We start from the raw sequence: 22,275 nt of genomic DNA, 5'->3' as shown, positions 1-22,275 counted from the left end.
GGAACAACAGTCTGCTGCAGGATGGATGGCAGATGTTTGATGGAACAGATGGGGTGTGGATAGCATAGGAATTTTGCACTTCATCCACCTCTTATGTGATTCATTTGTGTGCTCTTGACAACTTTCTTTGCTGTTAATTCTTTTTTATTGACCGTCATCCTTCCACATTGATGCATGCTCTTCTCACACATATCTAGGAAAGGTAGACTGTTTCAATGACAATTTGTCCATCTTAAACAAACATAGGTTCCACATTTAGTTACATTGTGAACTATTTAATCTGTGGCAATTGGTCAATGCCTGCATGGCAATATCTTCAAAATCTACAGTGCTCAGATGGATAGAGTAACTTAGTGTGATGTTACTTCTTTATTTCCAGGTCAGAATCTTAGAATTTCCCACCTTACAGCAATGTGGAAGCACCATTGTACATGGGATTGCAGTGATTCAGAAGCCTGAGGGCTTTTTATCATATCACTAAGGCATAAAAACAGAAGGTCACTAGATGATGGATCTCCCATTTTGATAATGACTTTAAGAAAAACATAGTCAAAGGAACAATGACAAATCTACGTTTTCCCATAAGGTCCTTACCGTTTCTTCAATTTGAGCAGCCTCTCCATAGATATTTGCTACCAAGATTGTGTTGCACGTTCCACCTAGAATATTGACGAGTGACTGTTAATAATACTGCAGGTTCAGACTAAAAATTGAAAGCTGTACGTTAATTGTTGTATTACTTCCACTCATGAGGGAAACGTATCTGAAAATGGATGATATAAATATATAAAAAGAACATGTCCTGGAAACTGAGGGCCTTTGCTTGCTCAGTGGCATGTTGTTGGGAAATTAAGTAGCAGATTAGGTGTAAAGGGTCATGTGGTACAGTGTAGACTAATCAAGCACTTAGGGGCAGTACTGTACAGTGGTGCAGCTGGTAGAGCTGCTGCTTCGTAGAACTAGAAGTTTGGGTTCAACCCTGAACTTTGCACATGTTTACTGTTATCACTTGGGCTTCCTCCCACATACAGGTTGGCAGGTATCCTGGCAACTGTAAATTGCTCCCGGTGTATAGATGAGTGGTAGAATCTGGGGAAGCTGGTGAGAACATAGTAAGAATGAAAAATACCATTATTTAGTGGAGAACAATTGAGAAAACTTTGGAAAGAATCATGGAGGAAATCCTTTCATAGGTAGGACACTCACATTATGTCTCTTTGGCACGTTCTCCTGGTACCACTACAATGGCAGAGGTACAGTGAATTAAAGCTTTATTTTAATTCTCAATACCTAGGTGGGAAGAGAAGGCTAATAATAAAAACCTGTTCATCCTTGCTAAGAAATTGAAGACTGTATGATTGAGTGCTTGCTAGTTCACTTCTGTTAAAATTCATCCATGTCCATATTGGGCAGGAGTCATAAAGGTCGTGCAAGACAAGAATAACAACTTTCCTTCCCTAAATACTGTAACATTAGTAAGTGGTTGAGGTTTAACTGCAATATGAACAGGTTTTTATTTCCAATTTTTAAAAAAACACACAAACTTTAAATTTAGGATTCCCATAATAGGTCTGAGATATCTTTACTGGATTTCTAGTCCAGGTCTCTGGACCACTAGTCTAAATATAGAAATATACTAATACTCATCTCATCTACTGCCAAGTTGAGGCTAGATTCAGATTAGAGGATAACTCATATTCCATTTTGGTAAACTCCAACTTGAAAGCATTAAAATTGATTTCCCTAGTTTCCAGTAATCTCTCCTCTCTGTAATCCTGCCCCTTTGTTTTCCATTATCCCTCTGGCCCTATTGCCCCTCCCCCACACATCACCCACACCTTCCCCACCTCATTCCCTTTATTCCATGGTCCACTACTTCTCCTATCAGTTTCCATCTTTTTTAGCCCTTTGCCTCTTCCACCTATCACCTCCCAGTATCACACATCATTCTCATTTCTCCCAACCCCCCCCCCCGACTTATCTATCTTTTCCCTCTCAGTTGGATTCACCTATCACCCACTAGTTCAAGGACCTTTCCTCCTCCCCGCAAGTTTTATTGTGACTTCTGCCCTCTTTCTTTTTAGTCCTGATGAAGGGTTTCAGCCAAAATACTGACTGTTTATTTCTCTGCATAGATGCTGCTGGATTTGCTGAGTTCCTTCAGCATTTTTTTTGGTGTTGATCTTATTTCATTCAATTAATTTCTAATGCTTCTGTACATTCTCTGCTTCTTCTACATGCTTACCTATGGAATCCTTCAGTACATGTGTGAGTTTGCTCTGTCTAAATGGAATGTGTTCTCTCTTGGAATCAGTAAGAGCAATAATGGCCTGCTCAAGGAAGGAGAGTGACTTATTGATGTACATAGCTTCTCGCATCACTTGTCCTTCAGACTGAAATAACAAAAAAGAAGTAGTGCAGATTAAAAGGATATGATATAATGGTTATATTGTTATTTGTGTTTTGTTTCCAATTTATTAGTGGCAGGGAAATCAAACATTTTACAATTTGGATTTCATGTTTGCCTTATTTCATTCAGAGTTCTCCTGCTTTTAACTTCAAGGTGCAAGTTGATCTTCCAGAGCAGGGATCTGTAGTCTTTGCATCAAAGACATAGGATCGATAAGGAGAAGATGGACAACTTCCTATTACCATTGTTGATTTTCATTTATCTCTGGACCAAAACTTCGAAAAACAGATGAGATGGTCATTTATTCCATTGTTGTTTGTGTTACCTTATGTGCAAAATCATTACCGAATTTACCTATATTATAAAGAAACACTAAAATGTACTAGAGAATAATGAATTTGCTTAAAGCTATGGCAGGAAAGATGGTCTAACATTGAATAAAGAGTGTGCTATTGATCCTTTCAGGCAATGGACTGTTAACACTCTTAAGTGGTTCTATCTCATCTGAAGATACCACTATTTAACAATATGCTCATTAAAGTACACAAGTTCTCTTTTGGGTAGCTTGACTACAAATGTTTGCCCTGGAGATTTACCAGCTGAGTAAATATCAGAATGATGCATTTGATGGTCACTCACTCCTGTCTTTCCTAAACGTTCAGAACCTGCAAGATCCACCATGTTGAGTTTTGAGGTCAAGTACTTGACTTCTGAAGCCTCCTTCCATCGGGTCTGCAAACCAAGAAAATTAAGGTATAATCAAGAGGTTTTGCTAAAAATTTAATTTGTGGAAATAGCCAATAACTGGAAGACAAGAGTTAAGTGTTTGAATAGATGAGGGATTTATTATTTGTTCATCAGCTTTCCTGATTTGCTCAGTTGCTAGTAACAATCAGTAGATATAGGTCCTCCACAGAATACCCGATTTACTTACACACCAAAGAGCACTTGGGAGACCAGCAGATAAATTTTCTTAGTGCCGTGGGGCTGTTGGAATCTTCTATCAAGTGGGAACATGGTTCATCGCAATATCTGAATGGTTGAGTTAAATGTCATCCTTTCCTTTTTACTTACATTTTTGGGCATTTCTGACAGGAATGGAACCTTGTATTAACTTGAAGAGGACATGTATCTCACAACCCAAGTGAATGTTGCTCAATATTTACTTCTGAGGCACTATAAACCAGTACCATATATAATATTCCCTATATGAACAAAATATTCAAGTTTTCTGTATATATGCCTTTTCAACGTTCTCAAAGGCAGATTGAGAAAACCTCTGATAAGACTAGATACATATCCATGTCACTTTGTTCCAAAATCTGCTCAACACATAGAGGGATAGGAATAGTTACAATTGAATTTATTTAATTCAATCAGCTCATCCTGTTTTTGAATAAAAGCAGAAAAAGATTGAAAATGTTATCTTTCTTCATCCTAAGGGTCATTTTGCTGAGATAAATGAAATAAATTCTGATGACTTTTTGTAAGATTTATGAACGCCTTCCCCTTACAATTTCCCTTTCAACAATTGATGACCACCTGGTTCGACTGCTGTTCTCAACCCAGAAGGATTGGTGAGACTCAAGGCACATGACATCCCAATAACAGCATTTTCTTTATTTATTGCTAGGGGAAATTAAGGAAGAGTAATAAATAAAGAAGTTACGTCTTTTTAAACTGCTGGTGAAGGTACCCTCAGTTTTAAAGGGCAGGGAGCTTTAGAGTTTAGAACAGCTGATTATGAAGGTGGTGATAGTGTTGGATGCTTTCCAATCTGGATGGAAAATGGAGGTGTTCCCAAGTATTTGTTTCCCCTGTATTCTTAACCATACAGGCTTGGAAGATGTTGTAGCTAAGGCGGGAAACTGCAGTGTATTTTGCACTTGGTAAATGATGTAGCCATGCAGTGCTAGATGACTGGTGAATGTCTGATGTGACAAATTCATTGTGAAGCACTGCTGGATCCCTAACCACTGGTTTGCTGTAGTTTTGTTGAACACTTCATCACACACGGTAGCATAGCAGTCAGCACAAAACACTTTCTTAAGGGTTCGATTCCCACTGCTATCTGTAAGGAGTATGTACATTCTCTCTGTGACCATGTGAGTTTCATCCAGGTACTCCTGTTTCCTCTCACAATCAAAAGGCATACCGTTAGGGTTAGCGAGTTTTGGGCATGCCACAAGCATTGCAACACTCAGAGGCTGCTCAGCACAATTCTTGCTGATTTGTTTTGATGCAAACCACGCATTTCATAGTACTGTATATTTAAAGAATGTGTTACAGATAAAGTTAATCTCTCAATGTTTATCCTGGGATGTTTTTATTGGAGGATTGAGTAAAGGCAATATCACTTAGTGTTAAGGGAATATGATTAGATCCTTTTTTGTTAGAGGCAGTCATTGCCTGACACATATGGCTTGGATATTTAATGTAGCTTTTCCATCTGTATGTATTATGTTGCAGGTATGGTCTGTTTTATATTTTGAGGAGCTGCAGGTTGAATTTAACTTCCTGTGATATCGGTGAACATCCCGTTTTTGATTCTGTGATAGAAGTAAGTTTATTGATGAAGACTGTTGGGTTTAGTTGCGAGACATTTACATGTTCTTCAGATTGGCTAATAATGCTTTCAATTGTTTATCTCGCTTGGGAATTTGTTTATTATTATTACTAATGTTAAATAGAAACCTGTTGGAATTCATTCTACTTCACATCACACCAGATTGTGCATTTATCCGGTTGTCTCATTTGAAGAATTTAAATAAATTTGTTTAGATGGCTTTTAGGTAATATGAATCAATGCATGTTGGGAAATTAACAAAGGCTGCAGGGCAAAGAGATAGCATTTCAGCTTACCTCAACATATATTGTAAAGATGCAGTGAGATCTGGAAGAGCTCTTATTCATTGAATGGGATGCAATAATTCTGTTGGTTTCACCCTGTGACATGAAAGAGTTGCAGACTCATTAAAAACCACAAGGGTCAGAGAGGAATTACAGGGTAACCAAGTCAATAATGCTGCTACAAATATAAGGATACGATATTTAGTAAATACAGTGGATTCTGGTTAATTGGGACGCATTGAGACCAGTACATTTTGGCCCAAATAAGCAGCTGCTCCAATTAGTCAAAGTTTCATGGAAATAGTTAAAAAGGTATAAAGAAGACATTACTGTTTAACTGAGTAAAAAAACTATGTATTTAAATGAAATATAGAACAAATTAGAACACTACCAATACTATTACAATACCATAAAACAGTGTATTAGTTCTGACAGTTATCGATGGAGGAATTTATTCAGCGTACACTGTACGTGAATAATACCTAGTGCAGAAAATGACTTTAATGCTTGCATCCTCTAAATCTTCAAAGGTTCAATTTAATGTCAGAGAAATGTATATAATATACATGCTGAAATGCTTTTTCTTCACAAACATCCATGAAAACAGAGATTGCCCCAAAGAATGAATGACAGATAAACGTAAGAACCCTAAAGTCCAGCCCAGCTCCCCCCTCCTACGCAGAAGTGGTAGCGAGCAACAATCCTCCCCCTCCCCTCACCGGCAAAAAAAAAGCAATCATCGGTGCCATCACCAAGCAGTCAAGCATGACCAAAGCAATAGCAAAGACACAGATTTGCAATTACCCCAAAGACTTTGCGTTACATCCAGCATTTGACAGACCGCAGATTCTCTCACTCCCTAATGAGGGAGAAAAAGGTGTCTCCATTTTCCTAGCGAGATGGGGAGGCATAACAAACAACTCGCTGGTTTACCATGTTAAAAAGTCTGTTACATTGCTGCTTTCAAGCTCTGTGCCCGAAGATCGCAAAGATCCTGGGTCTTCGGGTCCACAGCAGATATCCTGATTCCCCAGCAACACATGGGTCTCCTGTCATTACACTGATCCTCGATCTACCCATCTCCAGAGCCCCAAGATCTTAGGCTTCTGAATTCAAGCCGGACTCTCAGGCCAAACCCTTGGTGTGCCGAACAATAGCCAGTCCTAAAATCTCGAGAGTGGGTCCCATTCCCGCAAAGAACTGAAGTCATCTTTATTTTCATTATAACATTCAAGATGATCGTTGATACCTTCAAATTCTTCGTATTTCCTAACTTATTGAAGTAGAGAAATCTTTTCATTTTCTCCCTGGCTCTTTCTGCCATCTCCAAGCCTGAATGCTTGAAATTCAGAATTGTGTTAATGCTTATTTTTCGCCAACTACTGGTGACAAAAATCACTGCTTTTTGAACAAAAATATATGCGAGTGACACTATTTAGAAACTGTTCGCTCTAAACACAGTGTGGTGCCAACAAGTGCATGTGACTGATGCTAGTTTGAAACTGTTCAACAGTCTCCTGGCCAAATTAAGCAGTGTAGTGTCCCAAGTAACTTTAGGGAATCCTGGCTATTTTCTCAATTAGTTTTTGTTCTTTAAGAGATGTCCCAAATAAGTGGCTGCTCCAATTAACCAGTGGTCCCTAATTAAATGTAACCTACGGTATACTGAAATATTACATTTTAATTATTGCGCAGCAGTACATGCTCAATCTACAGGCAGTTGATCTTTGATAACTTTGCTTATGGAGTCAACATTTAGTGAATTGTTCTCAGAGTGTGCTGATTAAACTGCCATTTCAGTCGCACTATATTTTAGAAGTTTGATCAATTAATTATGTACCTTTACCCACTTCTGCAATTAGTTTCTTGACATATCAGATCTCAAAGCATATGTTTAATAATGGTTACTGAGATATTGAGAAATCCAGGTACGCCACTGACTGCTGGTCTTACTAGTGCATTTTGCATTAGACTTAAAGTGGTGACACAGCTGTACAGGATGGCAAAGAAGGGTTTTGGTACACTGGTCTTCATCAGTCAAGGTGCTGAGTATAGAAGTTGGGATGTTAGGCTGTAATTGTGCAACATATTGTTGAGACTGCATCTGGAATATTGGCCAACAAAATGAGCCTATTCCCGTCCACCACCCCTCTCCTCTGTCTGGCAGAACTGGTCCTCATCTCAATAATTTCTCCTTCAGCTCCTCCCACTTCCTTCAAACCAAAGGTGTAGCCATGGGTACTTGCAAGGGTTCCAACTATGCCTGCCTTTTCATTGCCTATATGGAACAGTCCATGTTCCAAGCCTACATTAGCATCACTCCCCAACTCTTCCTAAGCTACATCAACGATTGTATTGGTGCTGCTTCCTGCACCCATGCTGAGCTTATTGATTTCATCAACTTTTCCTCCAATTTCCACCCTGCGCTCAAATTTAGATGCACCTCTCTCTACCATTTCTTGATCTCTGTGTCTCCATCTCTGGAGACAGTCTATCTACTGATATCTTTTATAAACCCACTGACTCTCACAGCTATCTGGACTATACCTCTCCCAGCCTGTCACTTGTAAAAATGCCATCCCTTTCTCTCAGTTCCTCAGTCTCCACCACATCTGTTCTCAGGATGAGGCTTTTCATTCCAGAACAATTGTCAAGTCAAGTCAAGTCACTTCTTATTGCCATTTCGACCATAACTATGGTACAGTACACAGTAAAAACGAGACAATGTTTTTCAGGACCATGGTGCTACATGAACAATACAAAAACTACACTGAACTACATAAACAAACACAAAAACTACACTAGACTACAGACCTACCCAGGACTGCATAAAGTACACAGAACAGTGCAGAAATTACAGTAAATAATAAACAAGACAATAGGCACAGCAGAGGTCAGTAGGTTGGTAGTCCAATTGCTTGGGGGAAAATCTGTTACATAAATAAACAGCTGAATGGCGGCATCCGGGATTCCGTCCGTTTCTGTACTCCCACTGAGTATTTTGTTGCCACAGATGTAATCCAATTTAATGTCCTTTGGAGAGCAGAATGGATGGGAGAGCCGACCGGCTAGGGCTTGCTTTTTTCCTGGCACGGACTCCTGCCCGTTTGCCTCACTTCCGCTTCCTCACTTCCTAAGTGTGGCCTCATCCTGGCAGTAGAGGAGGCAATGGACTGACATGTCAGAATCTGAATGGGAAGTAAAATTGAAATGGGTGGCCACTGGGAGATCCCACTATTTCTGGTGGATAGAGTGAAGGTGAAGCAGTCTGCCAGGGAGGAGGTAGGGACAGGTGTGGTACTTGTTCTGCTTGCAAAGATATGTACCAAGAGGGAGATCATTAGGGAGGGACGAGTGGAGAAGGGAGTCACGTGGGGAGCGATCCTGCAGAAAATGAGGAGGGAGTAAAGAGTGCTTGGTATGTGCTTGGTATGAAGGGGAACTGAGATGTTCCCCTTCAAAGAAAGGGGCTTCCCTTCCTCCACCTTCAATGCTGCCCTCAGCTGCATCTCTTCAATTTTGCAAATATCTGCCCTCACCCCATCCTCCTGCCACCATACGAGCGATAGGGTTCCTCTTGTCCTCACCTACCACCCCACTAGACTATGTCCAGCACATAATTCCCCATAACTTCCACCATCTCCAACAGTATCTCAGTACCAAGCACATCTTTACTCCCTCCTCATTTTCTGCAGGATCACTCCCTACGTGACTCCCTTGTCCACTCGTCCCTTCCTACTGATCTCCCTCTTGGTACATATCATTGCAAGCAGGACAAGTACCACACCTGTCCCTGCCTTCTCCCTGGCAGACTGCTTCACCTTCACTCTATCCACCAGGAATAGTGGGATCTCCTGGTGGCCATCCACTTCAATTCTACTTCCCATTCAGATTCTGACATGTCAGTCCATTGCCTCCTCTACTGCCAGGATGAGGCCACACTCAGGATGGAGGAGTAACACCTTGTACTCCCTCTGGGTGGCCCCCAACCCGATGGCACGAACATTGATTGCTCAAATTTATGGTAATGCCCCCCACCCCACCTCCTTCACCATTCCTCATTTGTGTTTCCTTACCTCCTTATTTGCCCTTCCCCTCTCTCATTTGCTCCTCCCACTTCCCTTTCTTCCATGGCCTTCTGTTCTTACCAGAATCCCTCGTCTCCAGCCCTTTATCTCTTTCAGCAAACAACTTCCCAGCTCTTTATTTCACCCCTCCCCCTAACCTGGTCTCACCTGTAAACTGCCACCTTGTACTTCTTCCTCCCCATGCCCCAGGTCTTTCTGTGACCTCCCCTTCCTTTCTAGTCCTGAAAACGGGTTTTGACCCAAAACCTCAACTGTTCACTGTTTTCCATAGATGCTGCCTGACCTGCTGAGTTCCTTCAGCATTTTGTGTATGTTACTTTGGATTTCCAGCATCTGGAGATATTCTTGTGTCTGGAATATTGTGTATAGTTTTAGTCATGGTGAGTAGAAGAATAAGTGCTGATCTTATAGATGTGTATAAAATCATGACAGGCATAAACAAAGTGAATGCACACTGTCTTTTTCCCCATGCCCGTGGATTCGCTTAGGGGTGGTGGGGGGTGGAGATATAGTAGGAATGTGAGGAGCAACCTTTTCACCAAGGGGGTTGGGTGGGGGGGGGGGGTGAAATTGGTACATACATGGAATGAGCTGCCAGAGAAAATAGTTGAGGCAGATACATTAACAAAACTTTAAAAATATTTGGATAAGTACATGGATAGGGAACGATTAAAGGAATAGAGTCAAATGCAGCCAAATAGTTCAAGCTTTAAACATTTTTGTTAGGCATTGATCTGTAAGGCTGAAGGGCCTGTTCCTGTGCTATATGACTCTGACTCTGTGTGCAACATCATTACTGACACTGTTGTATTCCATTCGTGAATTCATTTGGACAGAATAGTAGTAATAATATGTACTATTAGTTTCTTCTCCTAGGCTCTCACAAAAGATCCCAATCACAATGCTTAAACCCACTTAATCCAACAGAATTGTGGTAGATTAGTAACAACGCATGATCAAACTGAGTCGTCACAGAGCTCATTTAGAGCTTATGAAGTTACACCTGCATTAAGTACACAGAAGCATAAGTGTATGGATCAAGATGGTAAAGTGCCCCCTGTGGACTGAACCATACAGAGATCAATTTATACAAAGAAGGATGCACTAAACAGAATTCTTATTTGGTGCACTAAACACAATTTGCCAGCAGCACTAGCAACAAAGCGAGGACACCTACAAGAAAAGGAAATAAGGACTTTCTCACGTACTGTGGTTCTCTTCCTTTTGAAAGCAACAGAACATGACCTGCATATTTATAGTTGCCTGTTATGCCGAGCTCACAGATGCTATATCATTCATGAGCTGTGCGCTGGGAAGTGGGTCAACTCATCTTACATGCAGTTTCCATTGTGATCAAAGAAATTTCAGAGAAGGGGAAGCAAAATGAAAATAGGATGGATGTGGGATGGGCAGGGATGGGGGAGTGTTGAGGTGTTCTAGTCTCCTCATAGAGGCCCCTAGTGCTATGAAGCAGCATATTTGGGCTCTATGCCACAAGTGTGTCAATGCCACAAGCAACCGGATCATTGAAACTACAGAGCATAATATTTCCACATATACAGAGTTGCTGCAGTCTGAAAACTGTGGTGAGAAGATCAGTAAATAAAAATAAATGTGGGCAAATCAGTGCTTAGAAAAGTAATTTCTCAGAGGAAACTTCACCTATGGTTGCAAATTTGCTATGTGGCTTGATCTTCCTTTTAGTTAGGTCATAGATCATGAATTTTCTGGTAGAAAGGAAGTAGTAAGTCTTTCACTTATTGGTGATGTGATTGTAAGTATGAATGATGATGCAGAAATAATTCTCACACTGGGCTGAATTCCTTCTGGAATTGACAGATCAAGTTTCCTAACAGGAGCTTTCGTAGGAAATGGACATAAACGTATCAAATCTTAAATACAGTAATATTTTTGAGCATAATTTACTAATTAAAAATCATTCTGAGCAATTTCTAGGGAGGATTCACACTTTCTTATGTAAGTATGTGTAGCAGTGGATTATTAACCTTGAATGAAGTGCTTAGAAGACGTGCAATGTGATGCATAAGACAAGGTGGATGTGATTTATTCAAGGGCTCATCACTGGTTTGTTCCAGAAGTTTATTCATGTTATATTGCAGACCAGCTATCAGTTTGCCACAATAAATCTTTTAAAGCAGTGACAGCCTTAAATCAAAAATTACTGTTTACAACCAATATTACTTACCTTATTTTGAAAGTCAAAGTTGAAAGTTCAAAAGTAACTTTATTATCAAAGTACATATATGCCACCATATACTACGCTGAGATTCATTTTTTGCTGGTATTCTCAGGAGATACTAAGAAACACAGGAGAACCAATGAAAAACTACATACAAAGACAGACAAACAACTAGTGTGCATAAGTAGACAAACTAAACAAATACAGAAAAAAACAAATAATAATAATAAATATATAATATAGAAAACAAGAGTTGCAGAGTCCTTGAAAGAGAGTCCATAGGGTGATTGAAGTTATTTATGCTGGTTCATCAAGAGCCAAATGATTGATTGGAAATAACCGTTCCTGAACCTGATGGTGTAGAACCGAAGGCTTCTGTACCTACTCCCTGATGCCAGCTGTGAGAAGAGAGCATGGCCTTGATGGTGGGTGTCCTTGAGGATGGATGCTGCTTCCTTGTGGCAGCACTCCTTATGGTGATGTTCAACAGTGGGGAAGGCTTTTCCTGTGATAGACTGGGCTGTTATCACTACTTTTTGTTAGGTTTTCGGTTCATGGGCATTGGTGTTACCATCCCTGGCCATGGTGCAACCAGTCAGGATACTCTCCACTGTGTATATATAAAGTTTATAAAGTTCAAAGCTAGGATGCCATTTTCTGATTTTCCTTTGATGATAAGAACCCTTTGTCGCCAAATGAACATGCATAGAAATCACAGGCAGCAGACTTTTGTGTAATAAATATGCAAGACAAATTGGTTACCTAGATGTCCATGTAGAACACCATCCCTGCCCCCATAAATTAAGTGGCTCCTAGTTGAAATACTTCATCCTCCCACATGGTGGCAGTGGGTTGCTTTGGTACAGAATTTCTTTGAGCGCATCAAACTTCTGGATAGGAATGGAAGCACAAGGCCAATATTCCAATTCTTTCTTTTTATTCTTGATATTCTAATTTTGAATCTATCCACAGTTGAGTTACACTGACAGTGGGTGTAGAAGTACTGTGGTAACCAGCCACGGTGGCCCTCCACTGGTCTAGAGCGACCATGGATGTTGAGTAACAGATGAGACCTCTGTTGCAAGTGATCTCAGCTCTGCTGGAGATGCAGTGTTCCTTTCTAAGGGCCCGTTACCCTTCTGCCACTTTCAGGATTTTTTCCTCACCTGGTGTAATTTCAGGATGCTTCTCCACTGGGTGCAGTCAGCTACAAATTCCTCTTCAGACTCAGTGTTGATGTCCAGCACCTTCATGTCTCATTTGCAAACAACTTTGTAGCGCAGTTGTTGGCAGTCAGTAGTTCTCTTGTCTGAAGCCAGCTCACCATAAAGGATGTCTTTTGGGATGTAGCTGACTTGCATGGGGCGGATGTGGCCCAGCCAGCATCTAGGTTGCCTATGTTGCCTGAACAGGGTGTATATGCTTGGGATACTGGCGAGAGAGAGAGAACCTCAACACTGGGTACTCTGTCTCGCCAGGAGATGCTAAGATGCAATGAAGGCACCTTAAATGGTAGATGTTGAGCCTTCTCTCCTGCTTAGCATATGTTGTCCAGGTCTCACTGCCATACAGCAGTGTGCTGGTGACCCAAATGTTGTATACTGCTATCTTTGTTTTTATTTAGAGTTTAGACTTCTCCCAGTCATGGTGAGGTGGTAAGAGTTGCTGCAGCTTTCCTGATGAGCTTGTCAATTTTTGTGTCCAAGGAGAGGTTGCCACTGATGATGTACCCTAGGTATGTGAACTGATAACCAACATTCAATTTGTAGTTGTCAATGGTAATGACTGGTGGTGCCACCACATCTCTCAGGCCTGAGAGAAGTGACCTATCAAGCTCTGGAGGTGCTGCGGACTGTGGGTTACGACTGTTGCATCATTAGCAAATAGCATGTCTCTGATCATAGCCTCTTGCACTTCCGTTTTGGCTCTTTGGTGAGGTTACAATGCCTGCCATCTAATGTAGTGTGGAGGTAGAACTCCTCTATTGCAGTGCCAAATGCATGCTTTAGAAGAAGGACAAAGAAGATCCTGACGAGTACTGGGGTGAGAACATAGCCTTGCTTAACGTCACTGTTTATGTCAAAGGGCTCCGAAGAGCTACCTTTGTACTACACAGTCTCCTTCATGTTGTTGTGGAAGGATTCGATCATGCTTTGCAGTTTTGGCAGGCAAATTTTCTCTCTCTGCCAACTCCAGGAGAAGTGCAGGGAACAAAAGAAGCCCTTCTATGTTGCGCTTATTGATCTCATCAAAGCATTTGACTCAGTCAGCAAAGAAGGCAAGTGCAGAACATTGTCATTGGTCAGCAGACATAGGCTCTTTAGGAACCTCTCCAAGGCAGGCTGCTCACCAAAACTGCAGGGTAAACAGCATTCCTGGTCTTACTGGCCAAATCATCAAGAATAGGTAGAAGAGGTAAAAGGCTGAAGAAGGAGGAATCTAATAAGAGAGGATAGTGGATCATGGACCTTCTCTCTTTTTCCATTCCCCATTCTGGTTACCCTTTCAACCCTTCTCTTCTCCTCAAATGCCCATCACTTCCCTCTGGTCCCTCTCGTCCTTCTTCATGGTCCACTATCTTCTCCAGCTAGATTCCTTCTTTTTCAGCCTCTTCCACCTATCACCTCCCAGCTTTTTACTTCATCTCCTCATCCACCCATCCACCTTCCCCCTCATCTGGTCTCACTTATCACCTGCTAACCTATGCTCCTTTCCCTCCTCCTTAATCTGGCTTCTGCCCCTTTCCTTTCCAGTTCTGATGAAGGGTCTTGGCCTGAAATGTCAACTACTTATTCCCCTCCATAGATGCTGCCTCACCTGCTGAGTTCCTCCAACATTTTGTGTGAGTTGCTTAAGATTTCCAGCATCTGGAGAATCTCTTGTGTTTATGAGTGGATCCAAAATTGGCTTGGTGGCAGAAGGACGTTTTTTCTGATTGGAAGTTCTCTGACAGGAATTGGTGGTGGGATATTGCTGTTTGTAATATACAATACGTATGCTACTTGGATGTGAAGAGAGTAAGTATGATCTGTAAGTTTGCGGATGACATGAAAATTACCAGGTTTTTGGAAAGTGAGTAAAATTACCTCAGGGTACAGCATGACATAGATCAGTTGAAAAGTTGGGCAGAGTGTTGTCAGATAAAATTTAATCATAACAAGTGCATTTTAGGAAGACAAATAGAGGTAGAACATATGCAGTCAATGTCACTGAGGAATGTTGATGGACAGTAGGACCTTGGGATATAAGTCCATAGTTCATGAAAGTGGCAACACAGTTAGGTAGGATGACAAAGAAGGCAAGTAGTATGCTTCATAGATTGAGATGCAGAATATAAGAGTTGGAATGTTATGTTGCAGCTTCACAGAACTCTGGTTGGGCATAACTTTGAATATTTTGTATAGTTCTGGTCTATATAGTTCTATTAAAAAGATTATGAGATGCCTATATAGAGTGTAGCTAAAATCTGTTTCTTGTGGTAGGGATATAATAGACAAGAGGGTATAGTTTTAAGATTAGAAGTAGGATTTTTAAAGGGAATATGAGTAGTAGGTTGTTTGACAAAAAATGTGGTTGATAACAGGAATATATCATCTGCAAGAGGAGATGGTAAAATCAGGTTTAATTACTACATTTGAGAGGTGTTGAAGACCAAAGGGACTATTACTGTAATGTACAACTTTATGACTCAACATATATATGTCCAGGGGGAGGGCATGGGCATGGTACACAGAAAAGCCTGTCTTTGTGCTACACAAATTTATAATTATGATCAATAAAGGGTTGTGGGTGAGGAGGAAAGAAAGGCAAAACTTCAATCAGAGAGTTCTGTTATTGGGGTCATTTGGCCCATCGTGTCTTCTCTGCCATTTCATCATGGCTAATCCATTTCCCTCTCAGCTGAAGTTTCCTGCCTTTTCCCCATAACCTTTCATGCCCTGACTAATCAAGAATCTATCAACCTCTGCCTTAAATATACCAAATGACTTGGCCTCCACAGCTGCCTTTGGCAACAAATTTCACAGACTCACCGATCTCTGGCTATAGAAATTTTTCCTCATCTCCGTTCTAAATGGACATCCTTTTATAATGACGCTGTGCCCTCTGATTGTAGACACCCCCCCCCCCCCCCCAGCACGATATGAAACATCCTCTCCATTTCCACTCTGTCGAGACCTTTCAACATCCAATAGGTTTCAATGAGCTCCCCCCTCATTCTTCGGAATTCCAATGAGTGCAGGCCCAGAGCATGAATCGGTCCTCATATAGTACCCTTTCATTCCAAGAATTATTCTTGTGAACTTCCTCTGACCCCTCTTCAATGTCAGCAGATCCTTTTTTAGATAAGGGACCCAAAACTGCTCACAATACTCCAAGTGAGGCCTTACCAGTTTTTGACATTATAGCCTTGCTTTTATATTCTAGTCCTCCGAAAATGAACTTTAACATTACATTTGCCTTCCTTACTACTGATTCAACCTCCAAATTAATAGTTAGGGAATCCTGCACAAGGACTATCAAGTCCCCTCACACTTTGAATTATTGAATTTTCTCTTCATTTAGAAATAGTCTACACTTTTATTTCATCTACCGAAGTGCATGACCAGACACTTCCCAACATTGTATTCCATCTACTAATTCTTTGCTCATTTTCCTAATCTGTTTACGTCCCTCTGCAGCCTCCCTACTTCCTCAATGCTACCTGCCACTCTAACAATCTTCGTATCCTCCACAAATTTGGCCACAAAACCATCAATGTTGTCATCCAAATCATCGATGTATATCATAAAACGAAGCGGTTCCAACACAGACTCTTGTGGAACACCACCAGTCACTGGCAGCCAACTAGAAAAGGCTCCCTTTATTTCCACACTTTGCCTGCAATGCTCTATTCATGCTAGTATCTTTCTTGTGATACTATGGACTCTTAACTTGTTAAGCAGCCTTATGTGCAGCATCTTATCAAAGGCCTTCTAAAAATCCAAGTACACATCATTCGCTGATTCTCCATTCTTGATCCTGCTTGTTATTTCGGCAAAGAATTCCAACAGATTTATCAGGCAAGATTTTCCCTTAAGGAAACCATGCTGACTTCAGCCTTTTTTATAATGTGCCTCCAAGTATCCCAAAGCCAGATCCCTAACAATTGACTCTGGCATCTTCCTGCCACTGAGGTTGGACTTATGGGTCTATAATTTCCTTTCTTCTGCCTCTCTCCCTTCTTGAAGAGTGGAGTGACAATTACAATTTTGCAGTCTTCCAGAACTATGTCAGAATCAATTGATTCTTGAAAGATCAAGATTAATGCCTCCACAGTCTCTTCAGCCACCTCTTTCAGAACCCTGGAGCGTAGACCATCTAGTCAGATGACTTATCTACCTTCAGACCTTTCAGTTTCCCAAGTAACTACTCCCCAGAAATGGCAATTTCACTCACTTCTGCCCCCTAACACTTGAACTTCCGGCATACTCCTAGTGTCTTTCACAGCGAAGTCTGATGCAAAATACTTATTCAACACATCCACAATTTCCTTGTCTTCCCACCTCACTCCCTCCCCCCCAAACCATTATTACCTCTCTGGCATTATTTTCCAGTGGTCTGAAATCTACTTTGGCCTCTTTTTTACTCTTTATGTAGCCGAAGAAACCCTTGGTGTCCTCTTTAATATTATTGACTACCTTACCTTTGTATTCCATCTTTTCCTTCTTTATGACTTTTTAGTTGCCTTGTGCTGGTTTTTAGAAGTTTCTCAATCCTCTAACTTCCCACGAATTCTTAGTTTATTATATGCTCTCTCTTTAGCTTTTATGTTGGCTTTGACTTCCTTCATCAGCCACGGTTGCATCATCCTGCCTTTAGACTTCTTCTTTGGCATTTATCTATACTGTGCCTTCCAAATTGCTTCCGGGAATTCCAGTCATTGCTGTTATGCTGTCATCCCTTCTAGTGTTCCCTTCCAATCAACTTTGGCCAGCTCTTCTTACGTGCCTCTGTAAATCCCTTTACTCCACTATAATGCTGATACATCTGACTTTAGCTTCTCCCTCTCAAATTGCAGGGTGAATTCTATCATATAATGATCACTGGCCCCTAAAGGTTCCTTTACCATAAACTCTTGAATCAATTTTGGTTCACTGCACTATGCCCAATCCAGAATAATTTATCGTTAGTGGGCTCAACTACAAGCTGCTCTAAAAAGCCATCTTGTACACATTCTACAAATTCCCCCTCTTGGGATCCAACAACAACCTAATTTTTTAATCTACCTGCATATTGAAACCCCCCATGATTATCGTAACATTGCCCTTTTGACATGCCTTTTCTATCTCCTGTTGTAATTTGTAGCCCACATCCTTGCTACTGTCTGGAGGCCTGTGTACAACTCCATCAGGGTCTTTTTACCCTTGCTGTTTTTTGGCTCTACTCACAAGGATTCTACAGGTTCTGTATCTATATCACCTCTTTTTAAGGATTTGATTTCATTTTTTACCAATAGAGCCACCCACGCTCTCTGCTTACCTGCCTGTCCTTTTGATACAATCTGTATCCTTGGATGTTTAGTTCCCAGCTATAATCTTCTTTCAGCCACGACTCAGTGCTTTGCGCAACATCATATCTGCCAATCTCTAACTGTGCTATAAGTTCATCTACCTTATTCTGTATACTGCGTGCATTCACATATAAAACCTTCAGTCCTGTATTCATCACCTTTTCAGTTTTGTCCCCCTTTTACACTGCAACTCATCCCACTGACTGAAATTTTGCCTTATCATCAGCCTGTCCTTGCTAGCAGCCTCTGTTTGTAAACCAACTGCCTCATCTCAGCCCTATCACGTCAGTTTCTATTCCCCTGCTAAATTAGTTTAACCCCTCCCAAAAAACTCTAGCTAACCTGTCCACAAAGCTATTGGATCCCATCTAGTTCAAGTGTAACCTGTCCCTTTTGTACTGGTCTTACCTTCCCCAGAAGAGATCTCAATGATCCAGATATCTGAACCCCTGACCTCTGCATCAGTTCCTCAGCCACACATTCAAATGCTCCTATTCTTGCCCTCTCTGGCGCGTGGCACAGGCAGCAATCTAGAGATTACTCTGATGGTGTCCAGCTTTCCTAAAATCTCTCTTCAGGACCCTCCTTGCCTTTCTTGCCTGTGTCATTGGTGCCATTATGCATCAAGACTTCTGGTTACTTACCCTCCCCTGTCAGAATGCCATGGACTTGATCTGAGACATCCTGACTCCAGCACTGGGAGGTAACATACCATATGGGTGTCTCTATGATGTCCACAGAAACTCATCTTTATTCTTGTCATTAAGGTATCTCCTATCATTACTGCAGAATTCTTCAACTCCTTTTCTTCTGAGCCACAGCATCATAGACACGGTCCTTGTGGCTCCCCACTGGTAGGTCGATCCCTCAACAGTATCCAAAATGGTATACTTATTATTGAGGGGAATGGCCACGGGGAACTCTGTACTGGCTGCCCAATTCCCTTCCTTCTACCCAGTTACCTGCCTTCTGCAACCTAGGGGTGACTACCTCCCTATAGCTCCAATCTACCATTTCCTCAGTCTCCCATATGAGTCAAATGTCATCGAGCTGCAACTTTAGTACCTTAACACGTTCTCTGAGGAGCAGCAACTCAGTGCACCATAAATGTGATTCTAGTCAGTGTTATTGATTTTAGGGTACTAATTCAAGTTCAGCTTCAAGTTCTGTTTATTGTCTTGATAACCGCTAAACAAAATACAGACCAAGGTGGATAGTACAGTACATATAACTCACACATATAACGCATAATGTTAGATTACCACTAGTAAATTAACAAATAATAGGGTGCATGTATAACATAGTTAAAATGTCAACAGTATTGGCTCTTCATGCATGATGAAACCTTGGTGGAGGCAGGGAGTTTCATAGACTTATGGTCTGAGGGAAGAAGCTGTTTCCTATCCTAACAGTTCTTGTCCTGATGCTATAGTATCTCCTCCCTGATGGTTAGGGGTTAGGGGGTTCAAAGAGATTGTTGGATAGTTGGGAGTGATCATTGACAATGCTAAGGGTCCTGTGTATGCAGCGCTCAGATAAATATCTCTTTTGGGTGGAAGAGAACTGATCATCCTTTCAGCCTTGCAGTTCCTGTACCAATTCCTGTGATGCAGCTCAACAAACACTCTCAATGATGCTTCTGTAAAAATCGGTTAGAATGGGAGGAGGAGGAGCCTCACTTGCCTCAATCTCCTCAGGAACTGGAGATGTTGTTGTGCTTTCTTGATCAAAGAGGTGGTGTTGAGGGTCCAAGTGAGATTGTTCGTGAAGTGTTTCCAAGAAACCTGGTGCTCCTAATGCTCTCCATGAGGGAACCATTTATATGCATTAATAAGTGGTTAGTCTGTACCTCCACAATCCTCTCTGTGGTCTTATCCAATTGAGAATCAGGTTGCTGTGCTCATACCATTCGACTAGCTGATCTACCTCCTCTATGTAGGCCATCTCGTCATCATTGTTGATGAAGCCAATGACCATTGTGTCATCAGTTGCCTTGATGATTTGAATAGGATTTAGCAGTTCAATCATGCGTCAGCAGCGTGAAGAGCAGTGGGCTAAACACGCAGCCTTAAGGAACTCAAGTGCTCAGCGTGATGGAGCTGGAGATGTTTCTGCCAACATGGACTGTAGCCTTTCTGTCAAGAAATCTAGGATTCAGTTACAGAGAGAGGTGTTGACATCCAGTGAAAACAGTTTACCCACCAGCTTCTGAGGGATAATTGTATTAAACGCTGAGCTGAAGTTGATAGACTGCATCCTGGCACCATTTCCAGATGGTACAGAACGGAGTGGAGGCTATGGCATCTTCAGTTGACCAATTTGAGCAATAAACAAACTGGAAAGGGTCCAATGTAGCAGGAAGATAGGATTTAATGCGATCCATAACCAGCTACTCAAAGCACTTCATTATTGTTAAAGTCAGTACTACTGGACATTAGTCATTGAGGCAGGTTACTGTCATCCTCTTGGGCATCAGAATATTGGTGGCCACCTTGAAGTCTGAGGAGACAGTGGACTGTTCCAGATAGATGTTGAAGATGCATGTTATAACGTCTGTTAACTGTTGCAAACAGCGTAGCCTAGAAACTCAAACCTTGGGTTGAACTGAAAAGCCACATTGCAATGTCTGACCATGGTGCCGCACTGAAGGTTCACATGAAACCTGCTACTGCGAATCCCTCAGCACCCAACAAGGTATGTTATCAGACTCCACAGCTTTATAAAAAAGAACCAAAAGAAATTCTTCCAGTGCCCTGGCCATACTCATATCCCAACTAGTTACACCAGGAAGAGATTAATTAGACATTTACCTCATTACTGTTTGTTGCATCTTGTCTACATAACCCCAGTGAATGCATTTCAAAAAAGATTTAATGTATTTGAAGCAATTCAAAATATGTTTGAAAGCTGATGAATACATGTTCTTGCTTTCTGATTGGTGTAGTTTAAAAGAATCAATTAATTGGGAACAGGATAGACAGTAACAAGACTTAAGTGCTATTCAAAGTATTGCCAAAGAGAGAATGGTTTCCAAAAGCAGTTGAAAAACAAACAAATTACTTAGGAGGCATGTCATTTTCCAGTTTTTAAAAGTTTTTAAATATCCAAGACCATTTCATTCAAAATTTGTTGGTGTGGTATTTATATGACAAGACTAGTTTAAGACTAACAGAAAGTGGGAGTTTTGAAGACATAAATGTATGAAAAATAGATCTTGTAAGTGACCATGAAGCTACTGAATTGTTATAACAAACTTTTGTGGGAAGGAAATCTGTCAAACTTTCTCAGTCTAGAATATGCATGATTCTAGTTCCACATAGGATTGGTTAATCCTTAACAGCCCTTTGAATAGCTGCAAGTTACTCAGATGTATCAAAATGCAACACTACAGCAATTAAAGGAAGTCTACCACACTACAGCCTCTCAAGGGAAATTAAAGTTGAGTAATATACATTAACAATATGCTGGAAGACAAGTTGGCAAGCCAAGCAGTGTCTGACAATTTACAATTAACATTTCAGGTCAAACCCTATCAAATAAGCAATAAAACCTACATAATTTTTTAAAGATTTCAATCTAGATCAATCCGTTCCTGAAAACCACCCAGCATTATGTCCTTGATTACATTCCCTTGCTTCATCACCTCCCCTTACTTTTATTACCTCAAACAGATAGTTCAGGGCATCTTCCTCATTGGTGACCAAATGGATGGAAAGTCCTTTGATACGCACACCATGGTCGTCCTCCACTATTGACATGTGTGTATTAGATGTTGGGCTGTCAGGCGTGGTGGACAGCAGGTCAAAGAGAGTTTCATTGTAAATCTCCAAGTAAGAAACATATAATGTGAGGGCAAGGTCTGCTTGTTCTTCCACCTCTTTAAAAATCTGTAGGCAAAAGCAAAACAACATTTTTCTTTGTGTTCTTTTTCAAGATTTCCCCTTTTCCTCTGTAGCATTCTAGGTGGTGGAGAGAATAACTGAAACAGGTGCTGTAATGCTAGTTACCAATGTTTGTATAAAATAGCTTGTGTTCCAAAATGGATACCGTATATGTTTTATGTATGACATTTCTTCAATTCCAATCTCATCAGAGGTGGACTGAGGGAAGACAAGCTCAGGTAGTGTGGGTAGAAGTTCATCTGTATACAATCACACTTATTTTACTCAAAAATTGA

At 41.0% G+C, this 22,275-nt stretch overlaps 1 protein-coding gene across 4 annotated transcripts in view; it reads right to left on the bottom strand.

Moving 5' to 3' along the window:
* The window catches only part of kif9 (kinesin family member 9), a 97,083-nt gene that overhangs the window by 48,972 nt on the left and 25,836 nt on the right, over positions 1 to 22,275 (bottom strand). For all 4 annotated transcript variants that reach the window (XM_073049306.1, XM_073049290.1, XM_073049298.1 and 1 more), the window contains 5 exons: positions 21,761 to 21,985; positions 5,273 to 5,356; positions 3,050 to 3,142; positions 2,246 to 2,393; positions 595 to 659 (listed from right to left, as the gene is read on the bottom strand). In XM_073049306.1, coding sequence (XP_072905407.1) covers positions 595 to 659; positions 2,246 to 2,393; positions 3,050 to 3,142; positions 5,273 to 5,356; positions 21,761 to 21,985 — 615 coding nt within the window. The remainder of the gene's footprint in view (positions 1 to 594; positions 660 to 2,245; positions 2,394 to 3,049; positions 3,143 to 5,272; positions 5,357 to 21,760; positions 21,986 to 22,275) is intronic.

Source organism: Hemitrygon akajei, chromosome 1 (assembly GCF_048418815.1).
Source record: "Hemitrygon akajei chromosome 1, sHemAka1.3, whole genome shotgun sequence".
Taxonomy (NCBI): Eukaryota; Metazoa; Chordata; class Chondrichthyes; order Myliobatiformes; family Dasyatidae; genus Hemitrygon; species Hemitrygon akajei.
This window is presented reverse-complemented; position numbering and strand designations above follow the sequence as displayed.